Source organism: Microcebus murinus, chromosome 4 (assembly GCF_040939455.1).
Source record: "Microcebus murinus isolate Inina chromosome 4, M.murinus_Inina_mat1.0, whole genome shotgun sequence".
NCBI lineage: Eukaryota > Metazoa > Chordata > Mammalia > Primates > Cheirogaleidae > Microcebus > Microcebus murinus.
Window position 1 is genome coordinate 20,693,372 of NC_134107.1, and position 27,153 is coordinate 20,720,524.

General features: G+C 40.8%; 1 protein-coding gene and 1 non-coding gene across 2 annotated transcripts; one reads left to right on the top strand and one right to left on the bottom strand.

Moving 5' to 3' along the window:
- The first annotated feature begins 2,489 nt into the window (after nucleotides 1-2,489).
- On the top strand, nucleotides 2,490-23,072 carry MTCH2 (mitochondrial carrier 2). The gene is made up of 13 exons (XM_012788652.3): nucleotides 2,490-2,687; nucleotides 4,766-4,850; nucleotides 5,001-5,107; nucleotides 9,862-9,888; nucleotides 10,084-10,146; nucleotides 11,861-11,918; nucleotides 12,463-12,514; nucleotides 12,949-13,008; nucleotides 15,817-15,910; nucleotides 16,839-16,886; nucleotides 17,414-17,481; nucleotides 20,096-20,171; nucleotides 22,863-23,072. The coding sequence occupies exons 1-13, from the start codon at nucleotides 2,601-2,603 to the stop codon at nucleotides 22,947-22,949; spliced, it is 912 nt and encodes a 303-aa protein (XP_012644106.1). The 5' UTR covers nucleotides 2,490-2,600; the 3' UTR covers nucleotides 22,950-23,072.
- LOC142870715 (U5 spliceosomal RNA) lies at nucleotides 14,847-14,962 on the bottom strand. The gene has a single exon (XR_012919061.1). It is a non-coding gene; the product is annotated as a U5 spliceosomal RNA (small nuclear RNA).
- Nucleotides 23,073-27,153: the final 4,081 nt, after the last annotated feature.

A 27,153-nucleotide genomic window follows, 5' to 3' on the forward strand; every position in this document is an offset into this window, starting at 1 on the left:
AAGTGGGCCCCCAGTCCTGGTGATGCCCCACCTAAATCCTGTCCCAAGTGACTGCCATACCTAAGGGAGGAGGGAATACCCTATGAATCTGCCAATCAGAATTCAGTGCACCAACTGCAAAAGAATGCAGAGGACTCTAGCTCACAGGCCAAGCAGCATAGGTAAAATAGAGTCTGGAAAGTGACCTAGAACAGCCAGCTTTCAGAGAGGCTTATGGGAGATCCACATGTGTAGTAAAACTCAGGGCATGTAACTCCCAAATGTCCAATCAAAGTGGTTCCATGGTGACATCAGAGCCATGAGGGAGGTCCCAATCTGGACACTATAAAACAAGAGGCAGACCATAACCAGGCTCTCTCTTTTGCTATGACAAGGGGCCCGGTCATCATCTTTGGCATATGTATCACATTCTGTGACCCTATATCTTTCTCTCCTCAATAAACCTCATTTTCATTCTTGTCTTACTTTGGTGCATCTGGTCATTCTTTGGCCATGAGCATGCGAAGAACCAACATTTCAGACCCTAAAACCCAGCAACTTCAGTTCCCTATCCTCTGCAGATTCTTCCCAAAACGTAATGGGCAGTCTCTGCCTTACACCATTGGAAAATACAGTGGGGCAGTCCAGATCACCTACCCACCCATCCTTGCAAGAGTCTCTGTGCCTCTCAGTACACAAAAGCACCAGCAGGACAAAGGCAATGGATATATTTTGACACCATCAATGTACTACTCCATGAATAAAAAGTCCTTTCACTAAATGGTCTCTCTGGTTCTGATCAATGTCTGTAAAGTTTCTGGATTTAGTTACAAGCAATGTGGAAGTTTCTTACAACTCTAAAAGTTATGATAGATTTTGTGTGTCAGGCTGGGTAGGCAAATTATTTCATTCAATCCTCACAGCAATGTATGAAGAGACATTACCATACTTATCTGTCTAAAGTTCATAGAGGTAATGTGATCTAAGGTCACAGTTAATAACTGGCAGAAGTGGAACTTGGACCAGGTCCATTGAACTTCAAAGCCCATGTGCTTCCTGCTCTATAAACTGACTTCCAATATCACCTAGCCCTGTGCTGAGTACAGGACGATATTAATTAAAACTAACATTTGTATTTCAATATACAGTTTTTTTTAAAAAACTCTTTCCTAGGCACAATTTCACTTAATGCTTATAATAATCCTGAGAGGTAGATAGTAGTGTTATCCCTAGATATAGATATAAAAACTGAAAATCAAAGATGATAAAATGACAAATGGATAAAAAGGAAAACTCAGGATCTAAATGCAAGTCTTTTCTCAGTAGTACATTTTCTGCTCCATGCTCTGCTTCACTAAATGTTTGGTATAGAACACGTGAGCTAGTAATGCAAGTTCTTCAACTTATTAAAAAAACAAAAACAGGCCGGGCCCATTAATCCTAGCACTCTGGGAGGCTGAGGCGGGCGGATTGCTGGAGGTCAGGAGTTTGAAACCAGCCTGAGCAAGAGTGAAACCTGTCTCTACTATACATAGAAAGAAATTAATTGGCCAACTAATACATATAGAAAAAAGTAGCTGGGCATGGTGGCGCATGCCTGTAGTCCCAGCTACTCGGGAGGCTTGAGGCAGAAGGATTGCTTGAGCCCAGGAGTTTGAGGTTGCTGTGAGCTAGGCTGACACCATGGCACTCAAGCCCGGGCAACAAAGCGAGACTTTGTCTCAAAAAAACAAAAAGCAAACACGAGAGCGAGAGCTGGGGCTGAAGTGGTAGGATAATGCTTTTTTCATTTTTGCCTCTGATAGCCTGTAACCCAGTAGGCTAAGTATTTGTTCACTTGTGCAGTAAATATTTATTGAGCACCTAGTACTCCAGTACTGAAAACACAGCTGTGAACAAAGGCTGTCTCAGTTCCTTAACTCTTGGAGTTTCCACTCTGGTGGAGGAGACAAAGAGAGAATTTCAGACAGTGATAAGTGCTCTGGGGAGATGTGGTAGGAAATAAAGGGGAGGTAAATTTAGATAGAGTGGTCGGAGAAGGTATTTCGGAGAAGGTAACATTAATCGAATAAATAAATGCACGAAGAGCAACTTGCAGACAGATTTACTATTCATACCAGAGTCATCAAGTGTGTGTCGACTATTTTACCGTTATGACTCTGATGCTGAATACCTTTTGAAACCTTATGTTGATGATGGCCAAACGGCAAGTGCAGACGTGAAGCATAACGAATAATCCCTTCCAATTCTTTTCATTCCTCTGACCTTGCCTTTGCCGTCAGGGTCACCCGACCCCACCACTCCCATTCTTCCGTCTCCAGACACTTCCGGCCTGCGCATGCGCAAGAGAAACTGTCTTTGCAGAGGGCGCGGATCCCAGTACAAGACGCATGCGCCCCTGGCCCGTAAGCCCCGCCCCTACCCCGGCGCCCGCTCGCGAGCGCCTGCCGTTTCACGGGGCGGGGCTGTGGGCAGGGACGGGGCGGGGCGGCAGCGCCTGCGCGTGCGTGTGCGCGCGCCGCGGGCGAGCCAGTGAAGCCGGCGGCCCTGGCACGTGATCCGGGACCGACTCGCTTGGTGGCTGGGTGGCTCGGTCTGTCTGTCCGTCCGCGGGTGCCATCATGGCGGACGCGGCCAGTCAGGTGCTCCTGGGCTCCGGTCTCACCATCCTGTCCCAGCCTCTCATGTACGTGAAAGTGCTCATCCAGGTACGAGTCGTCGCCGTTCCCTTCCCCGCCCGGTACCGTGTTCAGTCGCCGCTGCCGGTGGCGCCTGGAGATTGGCTCCAGCCTTGCGGGCCCTTCAGTCTCCCAAGATGCTGCTTCTTCTCCGCAGCTCTCTCCTTCCCCGCAGGGACAACTTCCACCGTCCCGCGGCCCCTCGCGTGGGCCTCCCCGAGGTCTCGCCTCCCGCCCAGCGTTGCAGGCCTTCTCCTTCTCCAGTACCCAACTGCCACCCTGCCCTGCCCTGCCCAGGGGCTCCTCTGAACTTTGTTTTATCTTCCCTGAGGTTGACCCTGGCCGGTCGCCACTGAGGGCTTCCTAACCCTCTCCTCTTGCCCCTCTGAAATTAGCATTCGCCTTTCCCTCCCCCACTTCAAAAACAAAATATCTCAAACACAATACATGAAATATTCAGTTGAAGACAACATTTGAAATTAGAGAGGTGCCAACATTTTATTTTTTATTCCCTTTACTTCTTTCTTTGCTACTGTTATTACTGCTTTTCCGTTCCGAGATTTTAGCACCAGATAACTCACAGAGCACCAGAAAAACACAAGGAGCTCATTCAGAAGTGACACTGAAGTGGCTGCTCTGGCAAATTTCTGAGCGCTTTCCAGCAGCAGCCCATGTGGCTTATGACAATGAAACTCACATTTGTCTTAGCTGGAAATCAGTTAAGCTGAAAGTTAGTTTTAGAGAGCTTAAACATAGGTGTTAGTGTCTTATCTACTGTAAAATAATTCTTAAATGATATTTTATATTCACAAGCCTGTTGGCCAGATGATAGACTTAGGAAGTATTTTCAGTTGCTTTTCTAAATTTCAGTGTTCTGGGCAGGTGATTCATTTAAAAAAATCTTTATTGAGTTTTGACACATTGAGTGTTACATTGTCCCAGGGAATAGAGTGATTTTCAGAACCCCTGTCCGTCCTCACCATCTTTCTGTAAAAAATATGCAAGATATTAGGGAGGACCACATTTCTTATTCTTGAGTTGTTGCTAATCCAAATTATTTGTTGCTGAGTTAACCTACATGGATTCATATTCCATATGTAAAAGGCTATTGTAAAATAAATTATTTGAACTTCAGAGCAGAGACTTTGATTGAATGTGCTATGACATCTAAAACAGAATTGGCTTATTTGGGGCTAAGCATCTGAGGTGACAGTATTTTGCAATACATTTAGTATGAACCCACTGCTCCATGAGACAGTTTTCTAGTGTCATTCAGAGCTCTTGCCTCAAAAACTTGAATATCCTTACTTCTGATTTCACAACATCTATGTGTTGCTAAGTATCTCAGGGGTTTTGGTGAAATTCCCAAATAACTTTGTTTTAAAAGTACTTCCATAGTAACACTTTCAGGGAGCTCAGACAGGTGTTATTTGATAGGACAGATTAAGAATCACAGCAGCAGAGTCAAAACTATGTCCTACAGAGTTCACTCTCTCAAATATCCTTTTATTATAGATCCTGACTATATAACAAAAATGATAATCATTAACTTTATAAAATGGACTTCATTATGACAGTCTGTTCATTTAACATGAACTTAACATGTAATTATTTCCTAAGTGAATTATCCAGCTATATCTGCATTTGCCTTTTGAGTATTTTATCTAGCTAGCCAAAATATGCAGTTTATGCTGTTTAGTGTAAGCCTTCTCATTTTTTTCAAATATAAAAAGGCTCTAGGTTTTCTTTAGGAAATATTGTTGTGCTTCCTTGGTACCATAGCTTCCCTAATAAAAATTCCCTTATTTTATTTTCAGTTTGGTATTAGTCTATCTCTGCCTCATAATTTACTTCATAGACTTTGAACCAAAGGAAAGTTGGAGTTTATTGAACCCAGTCTTATCAATTGACAGAACAAAAAACTGACAAAAATGATACTTCTTCATTGCATTGGAAAACTTAACTGCATTTGTACTTGTATTAAAAATTATAACTCTAATTTTGTTCTTTATTCAAGACCTTGAAAGCAAGGCATTTTTGGAAATATTGCTTAATATATTAAGCAACATAATATATTAAGCAATATTGATAAATTCTCTTTCTTAAAGGTGGGATATGAGCCTCTTTCTCCGACAATAGGACGAAATATTTTTGGGCGGCAAGTGTGTCAACTTCCTGGTCTCTTTTGTTATGGTAAGTGTCTTTGGTTTATTTGGGCTTGTATGACATTGAGGACTGTGATAGGCAGGAGTTTTTACCGAAAGAAAATATATAGAAGGCATATTTCTTTTGAAATTTCTGTGTCCACTTTTTAAAATTTAAATCTCTGACTTGTGTTCTTAGCTCAGCACATTGCCAGCATCGATGGGAAGCGTGGTTTGTTCACAGGCTTAACTCCAAGACTGTGTTCAGGAGTCCTTGGGACTGTGGTCCATGGTAAAGTACTACAGGTGAGAGGAAAATCAATTCATGTTCCCACAGATTTTGCTTACCTTTTGTGCAGTTTGTTCTACTGATCAAGAGGAATTTCAACAATATTGATAACCCTGGCCTTTTTTGAGGCCAGGGTGAAAAACATTTTCTTAAAATATATCTATTTTTTGCTGGGAAGCAAGGGGAATGAATTTGTGCAGAATTAAGTAATTGTTTTGATCTACACCACCTTCTTCCTCAGAACCAGTCATTCTGAGCAGAAATTTAAATGCATTCATTTATTTGAGCCACCTGTATAGCTTAGTTTATTTCTTTGAAGGGAAAAAGAGCTGGCTAAATCATACTTTTTTTTTTTTTCTAAAGTTATTTTCCTCTTATTTCTAGTGTTACTCTAGTATAATGTTTTCTACTAAAAACTTACTTTAGGCTGAGCAGGGTAGCACACACTTGTAATCCCAGAAACTTGGGAGGCTAAGGCAGGCGGATTGCTTGATCCCAGGAGTTCAAGACCAGCCGGGGCAAGATCACAAGACCCCCATCTCCCTCCCCTGAAAAAAAAAAAAATATATATATATATATATATAAATGCTTATTTTTTTAAAAATAACAAAGTAAAGTATTTAAAAAGCCTCTTCAAATTGTACATCAAGATAAGGTAGTAGTTAACTTTTGGGAAGGGGAAGGGATGAGAAGTGGAACTTCAACTCTATCTGTGACATTTTATTTTAAGAAGGCAAGAAATCTTAAGCCAAAAAATGGCAAAATGTTAACATCTGTTTAGCTTCAGTCTGTCCCGGATGCATCAGTGAATTAATTTTATTAATGTTTCTGTATACTTGAGATGTTACATAAAATGTTTTTTAAAACATCAGAGTTACATTTGTTTCTCTCTTAGTGCTCCTTTTGTTTTGCCAGCTTATTTTTACTTCTAATGCTTAAGCTTATAATTTTGATTGTACTGGTTTCTCAGTGGCACCTGTTACAATGTCAGTCAAACTGAATTAATCTTTAAGACAATCTTAGTACTTAGAAAGTGCTTCAGCAGACGGAATTTCCCTGTGCTGTATTTATAAAGGTGTTATAAGAATTCTGTACCATTGAAAATACTCCAAGGGAATGTTGTGCAGCATGAATATAGTTGAGAATGTAAAACTAATGGGTTTTCTAGCTCATTCATCTGTCTCCTGCTGGCACCAAGGATATGTTATCCTTTATGCTGTAACTTTTTTTTTTTTTGAGACAGAGTCTCACTCTGTTGCCCAGGCTAGAGTGCCGTGGCATCAGCCTAGCTGACAGCAATCTCAAACTCCTAGGCTCAAGCAATCCTTCTGCCTCAGCCTCCTGAGTAGCTGGGACTACAGGCATGTGCCACCATACCTGGCTAATTTTTTATATTTATTTATTTATTTATTTATTTATTTATTTATAAATAGGGCAATTAATTTCTATTTTTAGTAGAGACGGGGTCTAGCTCTTATTTTTTTTTTTTTTTTTTTTTTTGACTGCCCTATGCAATGGTATAGGGGTCTAGCTCTTGCTCAGGCTGGTTTTAAACTCCTGACCTTGAGCAATCCACCTGCCTTGGCCTCCCAGAGTGCTAGGATTACAGGCGTGAGCCACTGTTATGTGCTGTAACTCTTAAAAAATATTGGAGTGCATGCTAACCATCTAGATAATATTTTCAGCCTATACGATATAGCAGATGTGTTAAATTTTAAATATTTCCTAAGTGCTCATTTAAACAGTACTTCATAACCACCCTCTGTGTACTTTTTAAGCCTTTAACATAGCCCCCAATTCTAATGTTTTAACATCTAACATCTGATGAACAAATCATGATTTTTTTAAATCTTCTGCTCTATTCCAGCAAAAGTCATGATTTTGTTAAACAATTTCATGACCTAATTGTCTTGGTTTTTAGATTCCCTTCAGCCTTCATTGATGTAAATTGGAGAGGTTTTTCAGCCAGCTCTTCCATTGGAAGCTATGTCTCCCATCAGTTATTTTGTTATTCTTTTTTTATTGAGACAGTCTCACTGTGTTGCTCAGGCTAGAGTGCCATGGCATCAGCCTAGCTCACAGCAACCTCAAACTCCTGGGCTCAAGTAATCCTATCTTAGCCTCCCAAGTAGTTGAGACTACAGGCATGCGCCACCATGCCTGGCTAATTTTTTCTATATATGTTAGTTGGCCAATTAATTTCTTTTTATTTTATTTTTTATTTATTTTATTTTATTTTTTTTTGAGACAGAGTCTCGCTTTGTTGTCCAGGCTAGAGTGAGTGCCGTGGCATCAGCCTAGCTCACAGCAACCTCAAACTCCTGGGCTCGAGTGATCCTTCTGCCTCAGCCTCCCAAGTAGCTGGGACTACAGGCATGCGCCACCATGCCCGGCTAATTTTTTATATATATATATCAGTTGGCCAATTGATTTCTTTCTATTTATAGTAGAGACGGGGTCTCGCTCTTGCTCAGGCTGGTTTTGAACTCCTGACCTTGAGCAATCCGCCCGCCTCAGCCTCCCAAGAGCTAGGATTACAGGCGTGAGCCACAGCGCCCGGCCCAATTTCTTTTTATTTATAGTAGAGACGGGGGTCTTGCTCTTGCTCAGGCTGGTTTCGAACTCCTGACCTTGAGCAATCCGCCCGCCTCGGCCTCCCAGAGTGCTAAGATTACAGGCGTGAGCCACCGCGCCCGGCCATGAGTGAGAATTTTTAAAGAGGCCTGAAACTAGTAGAATTAGTTCTCGCCAAGGACCTGGAATTTGGCTAAAAGGCATCAGTTTGCTTAATCTTTATTAATTTAATTTTTTAAAAGATGGGGCAAGGTTTCACTGTGTTGCCCAGGCTGGTCTCATACTCCTGGATTTAAGCAATCCTCCTGCGTCAGCCTCCCAAGTGACTAGGATAACAGGCATGAGTTACTGTACTTGGCCACTTTGCTTAATTTTGACATTTGTTTTCTTGCCTGTGATTTTTTTTTTAATAAAGCATAATTCATTTTACAAAAGAAAGTGTTGTCTATTTTTTAAATTTGGTATAGCTAAAAATAATAAAACTGATTGTTAGCAGTAAGTAGCTCAGTTGTCTGATTCTTTTATTTTCACCTAGTCCACATTCTGTTTCTAAAATATCATGCAAATAATATATCTTCCAGTATAGTCTGGGCTTCAGCAGTATTCATGTTCTCTTCTCTAGGGGAGAAACAAAAATCTTTTCTCTTGCTTGTTTTAGAAACAGATACAAAAGGAAAAGTGAGGCGATTTCAGCTGTTCAGGCGTAACACCAGTTCTTTTGTTTTATGCAGTGAAGAAGAGAGTCTTGTCCTAATTTGGTATTGGTTCTGCTTTTTTCATGCAAAGAGTAGGAACCTTAGGCTATATCTGTACTAACATATTTTCTGTTAAATGTGTTTAGTAAATTATGTTCTTAGATTTTCTTTTTTGTTTTCCTTTTCGTTTCTTTTTTTTTTTTTTTTTGAGACAGAGTCTCGCTTTGTTGCCTAGGCTAGAGTGAGTGCCATGGCGTCAGCCTAGCTCACAGCAACCTCAATCTCCTGGCTCAAGCAATCCTTCTGCCTCAGCCTCCCAAGTAGCTGGGACTACAGGCATGCGCCACCATGCCCCGCTAATTTTTTATATATATATATTAGTTGGCCAATTAATTTCTTTCTATTTATAGTAGAGACGAGGTCTGGCTCTTGCTCAGGCTGGTTTCGAACTCCTGACCTCCAGCAATCCGCCCGCCTCGGCCTCCCAGAGAGCTAGGATTACAGGCGTGAGCCACCACGCCCGGCCTGTTTTCCTTTTCTTTCTTTCTTTCTTTCTTTCTTTATTTATTTTTTGAGACAGAGTCTCACTCTGTTGCCCATGCTAGAGTGAGTGCCGTGGCATCAGCCTAGCTCACAGCAACCTTAAACTCCTAGGCTCAAGCGATCCTCTTGCCTCAGCCTCCCAAGTAGCTGGGACTACAGGCATGTGCCACCATGCCTGGCTAATTTGTTCTATATATTTTTAGTTGGCCAATTAATTTCTTTCTGTTTTTAGTAGAGCCAGGGTCTCGTTCTTGCTCAGGCTGGTTTTGAACTCCTGACCTTTAGGGATCCACCCACCTCAGCCTCCCAGAGTGCTAGGATTACAGGCATGAGCCACCACACCGGCCTCCTTTTCTTTTTTTAAATAGGTTTTCATGGCCGGGCGCTGTGGCTCACGCCTGTAATCCTAGCTCTTGGGAGGCCGAGGCGGGCGGATTGCTCAAGGTCAGGAGTTCAAAACCAGCCTGAGCGAGACCCCGTCTCTACTATAAAATAGAAAGAAATTAATTGGCCAACTGATATATATATAAAAAATTAGCCGGGCATGGTGGCGCATGCCTGTAGTCCCAGCTACTCGGGAGGCTGAGGCAGAAGGATCACTCGAGCCCAGGAGTTTGAGGTTGCTGTGAGCTAGGCTGACGCCACGGCACTCACTCTAGCCTGGGCAACAAAGCGAGACTCTGTCTCAAAAAAAAAAAAAAAAAAAAAAAAAATAAATAAATAAATAGGTTTTCATGAGCATTTGCTTGTTCCTCTGGCTGACCAATACGTGAAACTTAGCAACAGGGTCATCTTGGAGACACTTATTTTCCAGTTGATTAATTAGGAATAGAAGTTAACGGAGATTTGCAGGGGAAAAAAGCTAAAGTTATTTTAATTTTACTCTGCCTGTAGAGTTTTCATTTTATGTCTTCTCTCACATGACATCTCACAATCATTCTTTTTGTTTTCTTCTGTAGCAATGCCAGGAGTCTGACAAGGATGAGGTACGTTGGAGCTGATTTCTAAGCATGAGTGCCTTTCGCTTGTAAGTTATTATTATTTGGACCTCTTTAGGAGCAAAGCCAAGCAATCAGTTTCCCTTTCATCTCAGTGAGTGTTGGCATGTGAGTTAGCCACAAGTTTGGACCATTCTATTTAAAACCATCAGGATTTCTGTCTTCTTTGATTTTGATTTCCAGGATTTAGGATCTGGAAATGTACAGAAAGAAGTCTCATCTTGCTTTGACCGGGTTATCAAGGAGGTAAGAGATGAATTATATCCTGCACTATTTCCCTAGCTCAGCCTGTCTGCCATGTGGTGACTAGAGTCAGGATCATCAGGCCTATGTGTTCAGTGTCTGTCCCCAAATGAAATTAAACCTTCAGTTTAATTTGGGCTTTACTTAATGTTAAGAATAGATAGATTTCAAGGAAACTTATTTTGGCCACTCTATCTTTAAAATTGAAGATGTTTCTACTAGAAATCTTTGAATAGTATTGAAAACCTCGGGCACAAAAGTAGTAAAATAGCAACCACAGGCCCTTTTTATGTTGGATATTATCTATCCAGAAATGCTTTTACGACATTATTCTAACACTGAAATATTCTTCATCACCCATTTCCCACCCCATCTTCTGCCATTGGCATTTCTTTTGTTCCTAGCCTTTTTTTTTTTTTTTTGAGACAGAGTCTTGCTTTGTTGCCCAAGCTAGAGTGAGTGCCGTGGTGTCAGCCTAGCTCACAGCAACCTCAAACTCCTGGGCTCAGGCAATCCTCCTGCCTCAGCCTCCCGAGTAGCTGGGACTACAGGCATGTGCTACCGTGCTCGGCTAATTTTTTTCCATATATTTTTAGTTGGCCAATTAATTTCTTTCTATTTATAGTAGAGACGGGGTCTGGCTCTTGCTCAGGCTGGTTTCGAACTCCTGACCTCGAGCAATCTGCCCGCCTCGGCCTCCCAGAGTGCTAGGATTACAGGCGTGAGCCACTGCGCCCAGCCTGTGCCTAGCATTTAGAACTGCTATTTTATTTCTTAGTCTTCACGTTGTCTAATTGTCAGTAATGAAGTCACAATTTTTCAGTAAATGCTACCTTCTAAAATATATATTCCAAAATAAATATTACTAAGGCACCAGATAAATTAGCTCTATTTACTATAAATTTCATGAAGTAAGTTTGTTTAAAAGTAGGGATACCTTTATTAATATGCATTTAGCATTTTCTTAACTTCAGTGAGCCCATCTTATCCCATAGGATCTTCTTAGAACTACCATTGGAGGAGGGTTGAGGGGTGTCTTCATTCAGTGACTGAAGATAATGTTTAAATGCAAAAGCAAATAACAGACCTATATTTACAACCCCAGGAACTGTCTTCCAAGATTGTAATTAAATTTGCTTTATTACTTCCTTATAGAGTTCTAGATTAGAAAGATAAATTAGGATAAACACAGTAGCTTTAGGATACCACACAGTTACTGGGTTGTGTTTGCAAAATAAATCAAATTTGTTCTGTTCTTCCTGAGATGTTGGTATAGTTTAAATGGAACCTGACATTTGTCTAGCGCAGATATCAGTCTCTCTTCAAAATTACTCATAATAAGAGAGCAATTTTATAATCTCAATACAGGCTTCATAGTTTCATTTCAACTTAGTGACAATTTGTTGGGTTTCCCTCCCTGTTTCCTTGCGGCTTTTTTTCTCTTATCTGTAAAATTGAGAAAAAAACAGAAATCTGCTTTGCAGAGAAATTTTGAGAAGTGACTACAACAGAACATTGAAATCTGTGAGTGAAAGGGATGATAGAAGGACAGTGTATTATTTCATATCCCCCTCAAGCTACTCTTCCTGACTCCAGGGCAGGAGTGCTGTGTTGTTCACTTGCTTATACTATAACACAGTATCCACCCACATTCCTTGTCATAGGAGTTTGAGTGTCATTTATTTAGATTTCAGAAGTGTGTGTTGATTGTTTCTAGACAACTCGAGAGATGATTGCTCGGTCTGCTGCTACCCTCATCACACATCCCTTCCACGGTATGTTTGCAGTTGATAACTGAAATCTGATTTCTTATCTTTCTTTTATGACTTGATCTCTCTTGACCACTTAGATAGGTTGATTTGGAAGTTGACTAAAGTGCCTTGCCTGCATGATTTTTGTTTGTTTTATTGTTTTGCTTTTATCAAATAGATTTGATAAAATCTTTTTTGGTCAAGACTATCAAAATCTATCTCAACATAGTGTGGTGTTTGTTTGTTTGAGACAGGGTCCTGCTCTGTTGCCAGGGCTAGAGTGCAGTAGCATCATCATAGCTCACTGCAGCTTCAAACTCCTGGGCTCAAGCGATCCTTCTGCCTCAGCCTCTCAAGTAGCTGGGGCTACAGGGAAATGCCACCACTCCCGGCTAAGTTTATTTTATATTTTGTAGATACAGGATCTTGCTATTGCCCAGGCTGGCCTCAATTTCCTGGGCTCAAGCAGTCCTCCCACCTCAGCCTCCCAAAGTACTAGAATGATAGTCATGAGCCACCGTGCCTGGCCTCAACATAGTTCTAAAAGTTTTTTCTCTGTATTCCACAGTAATCACTCTGAGATCTATGGTACAATTCATTGGCAGAGAATCCAAGTACTGGTAAGTGTTTTTGTTTTTGTTTTCAAGTACTTAAGATCTGTTGAAGTTAAAGTATTAGAGTAATACTGCTTTATATTTTCATGATACTTTAGGATTTATAGAACATGTATATAAATTCATATACTTTTTATCATTTAATCAACACAAAAATCAATAACATGGGAGAAGACAGACCCAGGCAGGTTTAGGAGCCTACCCAGGATCTCAGAGTAAGTTGCAGAGACACTGAAGCCAAATTCACCCTGACTGCAGATTACTGCATCCTTTATTTCTAACTCCAAGTTGAACTATCTTTGCTGAAAGAGAGGGTGCTAGACGAATGTGAGGGAAGGGAGTTATAAATTTGACCTCGTTCAAAGTGGTAATTAAAATTATTTTGTTTATAGCTGCAAAACAATCTTAATTTATTTTACCTTTCCTTCTTGTGTACCTAGTGGACTTTGTGACTCCATAGTAACCATCTATCGGGAAGAGGGCATCCTAGGATTTTTTGCGTGAGTAAATGTTGATTTGTGTGTAAGGGATATTAGTGTGAGTAAAAAACTTTCCTGAAAATAAGGACAGCAAATCTTTGTTTAATCCCTGAGGAAAATGTATTCCCTGGGTTTGTTTCTCATTAAGCTCTATTTAGGCTTGAACTCTCTTGTAAAGATCCTGAACTTTTGCTTCTAGTTATTTAAAACATTTGAAATGAGGAATTTGTTTTTTTAACAGATACATTAATTCTAAATTTAGATCTACCCTTGTAGTAAGTGCCCAATTATATACAGTTAATAAACTGAGGAAAATTAATTTTTGAAAAATAGTAAAATCATCTTTTTTTTTTTGAGACAGAGTCTCACTCTTGCCCGGGCTAGAGTGCCGTGGCGTCAGCCTAGCTCACAGCAACCTCAAACTCCTGGGCTCAAGCAATACTCCTTCCTCAGGCTCCGAGTAGCTGGGACTATAGGCATGTACTACCATGCCCGGCTAATTTTTTTTCCTATATATATTAGTTGGCCAATTAATTTCTTTCTATATTTAGTAGAGATTGGGTCTTGCTCTTGCTCAGGCTGGTCTCGAACTCCTGAGCTCAAACAATCCACCCACCTCAGCCTCCCAGAGTGCTAGGATTACAGGCGTGAGCCACAAAATCATCTTTTTTTTTAAGAGACAAAGTCTTACTTTCTCCCTCTAGGCTGGAGTGCAGTAACATGGTCATAGCTGACTATAGCCTTGAATTCCTGGGCTCAAGCTATCTTCTTGCCTCAGCCTTCTGCCTAGTCCTAGCTATTTGGCTACTACCTGCCTAGAAGCTGAGAAGCTAGGACTATAGGTGTGTACCACAATGCCTGGCTTTTTATTTATTTATTTATTTTTTTTTTGTGGTAAATGTGGAGTATCTTTGTTGCTCAGGCTGGTCTCAAACTCCTGGCCCCAAGCAGTCTTGCCTCCTCTGCCTGTACTGGGATTACAGGCATGAGCCACCACACCTAGCCAGGAAAATCTTTTTTTTTTCTTTTTTTGTTTGAGACAGAGTCTCACTCTGTTACCCGAGCTAGAGTGCCGTGGCGTCATCTCAGCTCACAGCAACTTCAAACTCCTGGGCTCAGGCAGTCCTCCTGCCTCAGCCTCCCGAGTAGCTGGGACTACAGGCATGCACCACCATGCCCAGCTAAATTTTTCCATATATTTTTAGTTGGCCAATTAATTTGTTTCTACTTATAGTAGAGATGGGGTCTTCCTCTTGCTCAGGCTGGATTCGAATTCCTGGCCTTGAGTGATCCACCCGCCTCAGCCTCCCTGAATGCTAGGATTAGAGGCGTGAGCCACCACGCCCGGCCAGGGAAATCTTTTTAACGTGTATTTTACTTATCCAGAGGATAAGTTTTTGCAAGGATTGAATTTATTTTGCAAGAGCTCATTCTGTTAACAAAAATTTTGTGTTAAGTAAATGGTCCCTTTTAATTTTCAGAGTGCTTCCACACACTTTTTTGTTTTTGTTTTTTTTGAGACAGAGTCTCACTCTGTTGCCCTGGCTAGAGTGCCATGATGTCAGCCTAGCTCATAGCAACCTCAAACTCTTGGGCTCAGGTGATCCTCCTGCCTCAGCCTCCCAAGTAGCTGGAACTACAGGCGTGTGCGACCATGCCCGGCTAAATTTTTCCATATATTTTTAGTTGGCCAATTAATTTGTTTCTACTTACAGTAGAGACGGCGTCTCGCTCTTGCTCAGGCTGATTTCGAACTCCTGACCTTGAGCGATCCACCCGCCTCAGCCTCCCAGAGTGCTAGGATTACAGGCGTGAGCTACCTCGCCCAGCCCACTTTTTTGTTTTTAAACACTAAGATAAGCCCTAAGAGCACAAGGCCTCAAAAAATTGGTCAAAGACTCAGAATTGTTCTTTTCCATGGAAATTTTTAGTAAAATGCAAAAGATTTATATGATCTGAAGAGAAACCAGAGCATTATTTCCACATACTTGATTTTGAGTATCATAGGTACACTTGGAGAACAAGGCACACTAGTGCAAACCTGTAGTCCCAGTTACTTGGGAGGCTGATGCAGGAGGATCGCTTGATGCCAGGAGTTTGAGGCTGTAGTGCACTAGGATCACACCTGTGAATAGCCACTGCTTTCTAGCCTGGACATCAGGGTTTTTTAGAGACTGCATTTCTCAAAATAAACAAGTAAATACTCTGGGGAATAGATAGGCTGGACAGAGCTATTGTCAGTCTCTAAAATTTTAGACATAAAAAACAGTGATGCTTAGGGATATTCATTTGCTACATCTCACGTAGCTGACGAATGATGGAGTTGGCATTTGAACCCTAGTCTTCAGTCTGTGGGGTAATGTTCTTCCCTGTTACCTAGGTCACTCACATCCTGGGACCATGTTTTTGGTGCTTCTCATCTGTATCATGCTTGGACCATTCTAACTTTGTAGTTTTTCTCATCTTTTGCCCTGCCAAATTTGAATACTAGATAGTTGAACAAAACCATAGTTCTTTTTTCCAAGGTGCCACATAAACATTTTGCCTCCCTGTTTATAGTTATTAATAAGATGAGGCATGGGCTCACAGGGGTATATGCAGGTTGACCTGCGTTTTAGGTGACAAAAGTCATTAGAGAGCAGCCTAAAGTACAGCCATGTTAACTAGAAAGAACTAGGTATGAGGCCTAGACTCTGGTGTTTGGGATCTCTTTCAGTTCCCTAGAATGTTTTGAAATCTCTAATTCTTTGAAAAGTATTTGCACTGAGTAGATTATCTTTTTACTGATTGCCTTTTTTTTGTTCTTATTTTTATTGTTTCTTCATGTAGGGGTCTTGTTCCTCGCCTCCTAGGTGACATCATTTCTTTGTGGCTCTGTAACTCACTGGCCTACCTCGTCAATACCTATGCACTGGACAGCGGGGTAGGTTGTGACCTTGGTGAGATGTGCTGGTGCTGGCTTTTTATATTCACCGGGCTGCTAGGTTAGCATTAAAGTAAAATGACAGTTTGCTACATGCCCGATTGAACATTACGCAGTTAAAAATTACCAGTTGAATTTTCAAAGGCTAATGGAATGATCCATATTGTTTACTATAGAGAGATGCTCCCAAAGAGTCCCTAAGATGTGATAGAGTATACCCAAGAGGTTTAGCCATGTCACTGTTCAGGGCATTAAGGAGATCACTTCTTTGTTGATAACTAGTTTTAGAGGACATGATAAAGCAGAAGGACAGCTTTATGGTATATTTGAGGCTTTTCTTCTAATCTGGAGTATTAAGGAGACTCCCGTATTGGGCTTTTCAGAAACCTCAGCCTGAGAGGTTTTGAGAATCCACCTTATCTAGAAGTTGTCTCTCCTGTCTTAGCAGTTGTGGAGCCTCTTTGTACATAGATAGCTCCATAGCATGGTGAAAAATTGAACACACGGAGAGGTATGTGACTGAATCCACTAAATCTTGAGTATAGAGGTGGATCTTCTCCGAAGCATCTGGTACAAAGCTAGCTGTATACAGAGGTAGTGAATTGTCCCTTGGATATATTGCAAATATAGTTTTCCAGGGATTATATTTCTAAGACATGGGAAAATTTACCAATTTCATTTTCTTTTGTTTTTGAAATCCTGAGACCATTACATTTGTTCCTCATATTAGACTTGTCTAATATGAATTTGTATATTAATGTTGAATCAGGTTGATCATTTTGATGACTGCCTTTTTATTCTCATAATCAGTATTTTTTATGATTTTATCCTCAGCTAATTTTTAAGCTGTCAAATAAACTGATAATTTACCAATAGAATATATTAAATAGTTATAGACAATTAACTTAAGGCTCTTTTCCTGTTTTAGGTTTCTACCATGAATGAAATGAAGAGTTATTCCCAAGCTGTCACAGGAGTGAGTTTTTTTTAATCCTTTTAACCTCCTAGGAATAGTTGTGTCTTGTTTTGTTGTTCTTTCAAATCTGGCCTGTGTTATCACTGCTTTAAGAGAACCAGATATCTCACTTGGAAATCTCTCTCAAATGTGTTAATGTTTGTCAAAGGTAAGAATGATGCAGAGCTACTGCCTCAAAGCAGCAGTAATAACAGCCCATGTGGTTTGGTGCTAGTCAGCTTTTAAAGGGGTGTACTTTTTTCCTGAATAACGTAGTTCAGTTTGATTTCAGTGATGACTGGGTCACAAGGTAAGAGAAGTCTTTAGACATTTTGTTACAATGTTGGATGTAGTGGTATGTTAGGAGGAAGGAGTGTTTCCAAGCTCAAAAATGTATAACTTAGTCTTTCCAGGGGTACTGAGAAAGCAAGACCAGTGTTGGAGTATTTGACCACAGTGGCGCTAGGCCTTTAAGGGGGAGGAAAGAAGAGAATAAAGAAGACTAGGTATGACCTAACAACTTAGATATCTTTTTTACCATTTTACAGTTTTTTGCCAGTATGTTGACCTATCCCTTTGTGCTTGTCTCTAATCTTATGGCTGTCAACAACTGTGGGTAAGTACTTTGCATTTCTTATTCTAGATGTTGGCTGCCTATATGTCTGGCAGGCAGAGCAGTCTTGGTAGAAATTTGGGAAAAAAAGATATAGTAGATCCTACTGTTAGGTTCCTAAAAACCTGGCCATAGCTGTAATCCTACCACCTTGGAAGACTGAGATGGGAGGATTGCTTGAAGCCAGAAGTTTGAGACCAGCCTGAGCAACATAGTGAGATCTTGTCTCTACAAAAATAGATTCCTAATTTTTTTCTCTATATGCCATATGTAGCAGCAGCCTCCATTTTTATTTATTTATTTATTTACTTTTGAGACAGAGTCTCACTTTGTTGCCCAGGCTAGAGTGAGTGCTGTGGCATCAGTCTAGCTCACAGCAACCTCAAATTCCTGGGCTCAAGCAATCCTGCTGCCTCAGCCTCCCAAGTAGCTGGGACTACAGGCATGCACCACCATGCCCGGCTAATTTTTTTTCCTACATATATTAGTTGGCCAATTAATTTCTTTCTATTTATAGTAGAGACGGGGTCTCGCTCTTGCTCAGGCTGATTTCGAACTCCTGACCTTGAGCAGTCTGCCTGCCTCAGCCTCCCAGAGTGCTAGGATTACAGGTGTGAGCCACTGCGCCCAGCCTCCATTTGTATTTATAAGGAGCCACCTCATACTCTTTTTTGGAATAGAGAAGGTCATAAATAACATTTCTTAAGTAGTTATAATTAATACATACTTGCTAATAGTACAGTCCTATCCTCTAAAAAAAGGTAAGATACCCCATGCATTCATACAAATAAAAAAATGAAAATAATAAAAAAATAATAAAGGTTCTTTAAAGGGGGTAAGATAATTATCAAAATATTCTATTTTCACATCTTTTATAAAATCTTTATCCTCTTTTCTATGAAATTAATAAAAGGTATGTTCTGGATTAAATGACAGTCTGTCCCTGTTTTTCCTAGGGGCTTCATGGAGAAAGTGAGTTTTAAAGATAGAGAAATAGGAAATTTAGTCTATGGAAAGTTTCTTTCAACATCATTGACACTATTATGTATTTAATTATTTGTCACCATGGTGTTGACAGCTTTCCCTGAACTGAATTGGATGGGCAGGTGGTAGTGTGGTGGTAGACACCATTGATCTCCAACTTCTAATTTTTTTAAAAAGTAGAGATGGTGTCTTGCTCTTGCTCAGGCTGGTCTTGAACTCTTGAGCTCAAGTGATCATCCTACCTTGGTCTCCCAGAGTGCTAGAATTACAGGCATGAGCCATCGCACCTGGCCTGCTCTCCAACTTAGATGCCTGGTGACTCTGCTGAGTTGGGAAGAAGTTTTGCCTTTTGATTTGATTCAAAATTTATCTCCCTATGGTACCTGACATAATATATCATTAGACATGTTGTCACTATATAGAGTTTTCAACATGTTACATTCTGTTTTCTGATTTGTGGAGCAGCTGTCATGTTTTAGCTCAGAGCATCCTTGAAGGATAAGTTAAATGTCTTATATTCCTTACAGTTTTTCAAAAGGAATTGATTGGCCGGGCGTGGTGGCTCACACCTATAATCCTAGCACTCTGGGAAGCCAAGGCAGGGAGATTGCTCAATGTCAGGAGTTCAAGACCAGCCTGAGCAAGAGCGAGACCCCGTCTGTACTATTAATAGAAAGAAATTAATTGGCCAACTAATATATATAGAAAAAATTAACTGGGCGTGGTGGCGCATGCCTATAGTCCCAGCTACCTGGGAGGCTGAGGCAGTAGGATTGCTTGAGATCAGGAGTTTGAGGTTGCTATGAGCTAGGCTGACTCCGTGGCACTCACTCTAGCCTGGACAACAAAGTGAAACCCTGTCTCAAAGAAAAACAAAAACAAAAGGAATTGATTATGGGTTATACCAGAATAGGAGCATGTAGTCACCACTGTTCATATCCGTTGTCACATATAGGTTCTTTGTGAATACCAGTTAGTTTTTAACTTCCTTTTCCCTACTCTTTAATTGTATACTTGATATCTAGAGTTTCATCTGTTCACAAATGAAAAACATAAATGGGCTGGGCGAGGTGGCTTACGCCTGTAATCCTAGCACTCTGGGAGGCTAAGGCGGGCAGATTTCTCAAGATGAAGAGTTTGAAACCAGCCTGGGCAAGAGTAAGACCCCGTCTCTACTATAAATAGAAAGAAATTAATTGGCCAACTAATATATATAGAAAAAATTAGCCAGGCATGGTGGTGCATACCTGTAGTCCCAGCTACTCGGGAGGCTGAGGCAGCAGTATTGCTTGAGCCCAGGAGTTTGAGGTTGCTGTGAGCTAGGCTGACACCACGGCACTCACTCTAGCCTGGGCAACAAAGTGAGACTCTGTCTCAAAAAAAAAGGAAAAACATAAGTGTTTTAGAAAATAAAATTGAACTTTATTTCTTGATTGAAACCTAAATACAGGGGAGGAAATCCCTTTTGGATACTTGATCTTTCCCTTGCTCCCGTATAATTTGTTTCATTAAAACTAAAATTGCCTCTGGGAGAACCTTCTATATGGGAGGCTATTTTTATGAATGTTTATCAAACTCTTGAGAAAATGTTTTATAAATAATTAGCATGAATAGCTAATCTTTTCTATTTCAGGCTTGCTGGTGGGTCTCCTCCTTACGCCCCAATATATACTTCCTGGCTAGATTGTTGGTGCATCCTACAAAAGGAGGTATTTCTCTCTCTCTCTCTCTCATTCGATTTGGTTTTGGTTATTTGTTTCTTAAATGTCTCTGGAATCCCATGTTAACTCTTGTAAAATGCGATGCTTAGAAATCATCAGCAGGGATGATGAAGAACCTTAGTGTGGTGGTCTAGAAGTCAGTTTCATGATCACATTCAAGTTACAAATAGAGTCCAGGTAGATAATTACCCTGGTTGTTAAAATCATGGCCTTCATTTCAGACTTTCTTTTCCCAAACTTACTATTTTAAACTCAGAATCTCCTTGTATATTCAAGTGTTTCCCCATTCTATAGATGAGGAAATTGAAAAATGACAAATTATTTATTTATAACAAATTATTTGTCACAGTGGTGTTGACAGTGCTGGTCTCGTACTTCTAGAACAGGCGTCCTCAAACTTTTTAAACAGGGCCAATTTAAAAAAAGCTATGAACAAATTCCTATGCACACTGCATATATCTTATTTTGAAGTGAAAAAACAAACGGGCAAAAACACCCGCATGTGACCCGTGGGCTGTAGTTTGATGATGCCTGTTCTAGAGTCTTATTAGTGGATGACTTTGTCCAAACTGCAGCTTGTTTGTTGCAGCTTGTATGGTTTCTTACTGCTGTGAGGTGTATAACTTGCAGCCACAAATTCTCGATCTAGACAAAGTTTTATTAGAAAAGAAAATAATGGCCAGGTGCAATGGCACGCACCTATAGTCCCAACTACTTGGGAGGCCGAGGCAGGAAGATCACTTGAGCCCAGGAATTTGAGGCCAGCCTGGGCAACATAGCGAGACTCGTATCTTACCCCATCTCCCAAGGAAAAAGGAAAAAAAGGATGGGCTGTGGGCTGAATTTAGCACAAGATCACTTAAAATGGCCATCAGTTTAAAGCTGTTTTTGAGTGAAAACCACTTTTTAGAGGATTGCAGGAAAAAGTGTATAAAGAAGCTCTTTGTTGTGTTATTTTATAGCAATAGTGATACATATGAGAAAGACCTTTGTTCACAGAGTTCAGGCTCCCGTAGTCTGAACTCAGAATGAAAAGGTCTAAGTGTCACTTGTGTTTGCTTTTGTGTACATGCATGCCCAACAAGCCCCTCTGCAAATCCAAGCTAGAACACTGGGAAGATTTAATTTCGGTACAGACCTGCCGTGAACATTCTGGGTTTCGTTCTGAGTTTTACACTCTTTATTGAACATCCTCCTAGTGTGATCCCTGTTTAAAAGGAAAAACAACCTTTCCTTCTCTACTTTCTAACTAACTCCCTGTTATAGGAAGAAAGCAGACAAAAAATGGGTTGGGGCCGGGCGCTGTGGCTCACGCCTGTAATCCTAGCTCTTGGGAGGCCGAGGCGGGCGGATTGCTCAAGGTCAGGAGTTCAAAACCAGCCTGAGCAAGAGCGAGACCCTGTCTCTACTATAAATAGAAAGAAATTAATTGGCCAACTGATATATATATATAAAATTAGCCGGGCATGGTGGCGCATGCCTGTAGTCCCAGCTACTCGGGAGGCTGAGGCAGAAGGATCACTCGAGCCCAGGAGTTTGAGGTTGCTGTGAGCTAGGCTGACGCCACGGCACTCACTCTAGCCTGGGCAACAAAGCGAGACTCTGTCTCAAAAAAAAAAAAAAAAAAAAATGGGTTGGATGTTAAACATACCTTACCTATGGAATAGTTGATCCTGTAGGTCCTTAAGACAACAGCAAATCTTGATTGGTCATCTGCTGTATACCAGACGTGGTATTAAGAGATTTCCAGGCCGGGCGGGGTGGCTCACGCCTGTAATCCTAGCACTCTGGGAGGCCAAGGCAGGTGGATTGCTCTAGGTCAGGAGTTCGAAACCAGCCTGAGCGAGAGCGAGACCCCGTCTCTACTATAAATAGAAAGAAATTAATTGGCCAACTAATGTATATAGAAAAAATTAGCCGGGCATGGTGGTGCATGCCTGTAGTCCCAGCTACTCGGGAGGCTGAGGCAGCAGGATTGCTTGAGCCCAGGAGTTTGAGGTTGCTGTGAGCTAAGCTGACACCATGGCACTCACTCTAGCCTGGGCGACAAAGTGAGACCCTGTCTCAAAAAAAAAAAGAGAGATTTTCATGTGTCAGCTCATATAGTTCTCAAAATAACTAAATAAGGATAGGTACTATTCTTTATTATCCCATTTCACAATCAAAGAAACTGAGGCTTAGAGCAGTTTAGTGCCAGTTATGTAACCCAAGGTCACACAGGCTATATTTGGGATAGGTGAGACTTATACTTCAAAGTATATTCAATTATTACTTTAATTGTAAGATTTTGTAGGTACTCCTTGGAAAACCTGATCATTTCATTAAACGATAAATAAAAGCTAGCACTTAGTGAATGTTAGGCACTGTTCTAAGTGCTTTACATATATTGACTCATTGGATAATCCAGCTAGAAAGTAGCAAAGCCAGATTCCAAATTGGGCATTCTATCTGTATGAGTAAAGAAATTCTTGCCTTATTGAGGAGAAGTTGCAGTAATTTAGTTCCGAAGTAGCTCAGCCTGTCAGAGAATATACCGTATTCTGAAGGGATCATCCCAGTTTTGTCCTGGTCATTTAGATGTGTCTCCCAGAAACATGTCCAATTGGATCTCTCTGCTGATTTGGATTGGCTGACCTCATCTTCACTCTAGACTTTATTTGTGTTTATTTTTCTTTCCAGGGAAATATGAGCCGAGGAAATAGCTTGTTTTTCCGGAAGGTCCCCTTTGGGAAGACTTACTGTTGTGACCTGAGAATGTTAATTTGAAGATGTGGGGCAGGGACAGTGACATTTCTATAGTCCCAGAGGCACAGAATTATGGGAGAGAATGTTGATTTCTATACAGTGTGGCGCGCTTTTTTAATAATCATTTAATCTTGGGAAAATGGAGGTATTTGGTGTCTGCCTTTTTTTGTTCTTTTTTCAGCACAACATAATTTACCACTGCTATTTCCCCTTTGGTTATTCTGAGATGGGATGGTTTTCCTACAGATTCTTACTGTACTAAAAAGAAGACAGTTATATTTTGCTAAAGGTAGAGGCAGGTTGTCATGTGATTTGAGTCTCAATTTAAGGCTTTGTAAAATAAAGAGTAGAATCCCAAGAAGAAAGAAATAATTTTGTAAAACTTGAGAAAATTAATAAGGCAAACTATATGGGAGGTTATGAATGACCTTTTCTTGAGTAGACCCTAGAAATTCAGCAGCGTCCACCAGAGTCTGCCTCCTGTTAAATGTTTCTAAGCACGCTTGATTAACTGTCTCTCATGCTTCAAAAAAGGACAATATGTTGCCAAATTACCCTAGAAAATCTATGAGAGATCCACACCTTCAGTCTATTACTACGAAGTAATAAAGTGTCACCAACAACAAAGAAAAAGGACAATAGTAGAAAATAAGCAAGATTTGGAAAGGAAATGTGTAATGGCTTATTTTTTCCCCAGAAGTTCTTGTTTTCACCTAAAGTATGAGAAGCAAATACTGCAGCAGTAGTCCCCTTCTCGGAGAGCTAAGTCTTTACCAATCTCTAAATTACATCATTATACAGTTCTAATTGTATATAACCTTTTGTTCTTCAGTTTTTCATTTTTTTACCTTTTTGTTATTGCGGAAGGTGAGTAGTTTGTTTTTCATTCCTGATGACAGCCTTGGAAAATGTATTTGTAACTCCATATCTGGTAATGTGGACTTATGTCCAGAGAAGTCTTAGGGTATTGACCACCTCGCATGTCATACTGTCAGGCATATTAACAAACATTTATAGGAGGAAAAAAATCACTTTAGAAGGAAATAAAATTCAATTCAAGCATAAAGCTCCTATTTACTCAGGCCTATTAAAAGCAGGTTAAAACGCTCTAAAATGAGAAAGCCTATGGTTTCACTTACTTAAATAACCCACTGGGATGTTGCCAAATGAATAAGCACTTAATTTGCTGTTTCTGAGACTTCTCTGTCAAAGCAGCAGCACCTATAATATTAGAATGAGCATGCAGGGTTCTCCTCCCTCCCCCAGGGTTTGGGAATATAGCCTGAAGCTCATGAATAGCTTAGCTTGAACTGTCTTTGATGTCTCTTGTCTTAAAAAGTAATGTAAATTTTATATACTATTCAATATTATCTGCATTTGTTTTAATATAAAAATGTTTTGCATTGCCTACTTTTTTCTCCCAAAAAATCTTCAAGTAAAGATGATCTAGGAAAACATGCCATGTTTATCCTGTGGCTTCTGTGCACATAATGCGTGCCTGTTCCCAGTTGAGAAGCGTATCTGACTGTGATAACCAGTCTACCACCAGAGGGCGCCAAGGCTTCGGTTTTGCCAGTGGAAGTTGGGCTGCGGAGAAATTTCACCAAGGCCTGGGATTGCTCACAAGTACTAGTCCAGCCATTTCAGTCTTGCTGCAGCCAAGTTTATAGTTCCAGTAGGGGTCCTCTACATATGGTTCTCCATAAAATTTTTATTATAAACTTTTAACATAAAAATCTGAAGTTTATTCAGGGTCTAGTAAATGCAGGTAGGTACCCTTAACACATTAACTACCATGTGAGTTGTATTTAACTCACGCTGATTTTGAGGCCAGGCTTCCTGAAGCAGATGTAACTTACATGTCTCCTCACCTTGGGAGCCACAGATCTATTTTTCGAGTTGCATATAACTCATGCACAAAAAACAATAAAAAATAACAAATTTTTCATTGAATTAGGAAGGATGATTTTGTTTTTTTGTTCTGTTTTTGTAATAAAACATCCTGGGCCCAAGGAAAACATCATTTTCTTTTCTAGTGTGGCAGTCAGTGTGTTAAGAAACACATGCAAGAAATAGTGAACTGACTCAGTGAATAATATAAACTTAGATAATAGGTATCCAGTAAGCCGCACCTGTGAAACTGGGCAAACACTTTCTGCCTTGGTGGTACCAAGCTAAGTTGCATCACCCTAGGTAGTGTGATGACCATTGAAACCTTGATTAAGAAGAAAAGAATATGGGGTTTCCTGGAACTTTTAGGGTGATTGTTAAAATGCCTGGGTAAAAAAGCAACCTTAGGATGAAAGAAACTTTAAACATAAGCCTTATCCTCCATCTTCTCACTGTTACTAAACGTACTTTGGCTTTGCTGTAATTTCCTATTGTACGAGTGTCCTCCTTTCCCTCTTCTGATTGAACTGTTTCCTATACTATAAGATTCAGCTCTGTCTAGCACCATCTTTTTCTGAAGTCCTCCCAACTGGAGGAGGGCTTTGCCTTCAGTCTCCCCCTCCCTTATAGCATGTTAATTATAGTCCAGACTCAACCGACAAACTACATCCAACACCGAGGTCAAGTTTTACACAGCAGTGGCATTACCTCTCTCTGATTTGAAAATCTGTGGAAAAAGAAAAGTGTGTGTATATATATATTTAGCCCTTTAAAAGAGGTCCCGTAGGGTGAGGCAGTGACACTAGTCTGTAATCCCAGCACTTTGGTAGGCCCAGGCAGGAGGATGGCTTAAAGCCAGGAGTTTGAAACCAGCCTGAGCAACATAGTGAGACCTCTTCTCTGTGAAGAAAAATTTTTTTAATTATCCAGGTATGGTGGCATGCACCTGTACGCCCAGCTACTCAAGAGGCTGAATCAGAAAGATCACCTGAGTCCAGGAGTTTGAGGCCGCATTGAGTTATGGTTCTACTGCTGTGCTTTAGCCTAGGTGGCAGAGCAAGACCTTGTCTTAAAAAAGATAAAAATCAGCTGGCCAAGTAGTGGTAAATGAAGGTGGTTGGCCAGGTGGCTCACGCCTATAATCTTAGCACTTCGGGAAGCCGTGGTGGGAGAATCACTTGAGTCCAGGAGTCCAAGGCCAGCCTGAGCAACATAATGAGACCCTGTCTTTACAAAAAAAAAATTTTTTTTAAAGTTAGCTGGGTGCCATGCTCATCTGTAGTCCCAGCTACTCGGGAGGCTGAATGAGAGCTGTACCTACTCTGGCTTCCCGTCCAGTCTGGGGTCCTGTCCTCCTGGCATCACAGAGACTGTTGAGAGTGTCCTTTAGCTAGAAACAAAAGAGAAGGGTAAAGTCAGAAAACAGCTGAACCACCCCTCGTTTCAGACTGCTCCCCTCTCATTGGGATTCAGTGTCTCATGCCTTTCTTCCCCCTGAGGGGCCTGAGGCAGGAGCATCACTTGAGCCTAGGAGTTCAAAGCTGCAGTGAGCTATGATTGTGCCACTGCACTGCAGCCTGGGTGCCAGAGTGAGACCCTGTTTCTAAAAAATATGGTTGTCAGTTTAAGGTACTGTAGCAAATGAAGGAGCAAGAAGCAGAAATCACTGCTGTGCTTGTCATGGAAGTTCTAACTTGCATAATTTTTGGCAGAGTAGGCATCCTCACTTTAGAAATGAGATTAAGTAACTCAAAATCATATAGCCAATAAATTTCAGGGCTAGATCAAAACCCAGGTCTGTCAAAGTCCAAGGCACGCTTATTGCTTCATGGAGACTATAAAATGCTAAGAAAAAAGTAGCTAGTAAACCAAATGGTATATAATTCCTCCATCTGAGGAAAAAGGCCCTGTATTTGTAGCCAAAGCAGTGAACGAAAGAACTAGGCTTCCAATAGAATAGAATTGCCTTAAATCAAGAAAGACGTAGCTTGTGCCTCTGCAGAATGATAAATAGGTGAAGTGGCTGAAAATAGAAATGATCACCGTTGTTTTCCTAAGCTATTAATGATTATGCAGGTAAAAAGCTAAGTGAGGCCGGGCGCAGTGCCTCACGCCTGTAATCCTAACACTCTGGAAAGCTGAGGTGGGCAGATCGTTTGAGCTCAGGAGTTTGAAACCAGCCTGAACAAGAGCGAGACCTCGTCTCTACTATAAATAGAAAGAAATTAATTGACCAACTAATATATATAGAAAAAATTAGCCAGGCATGGTGGTGCATGCTGTAGTCCCAGCTACTCAGGAGGCTGAGGCAGCAGGATTGCTTGAGCCCAGGAGT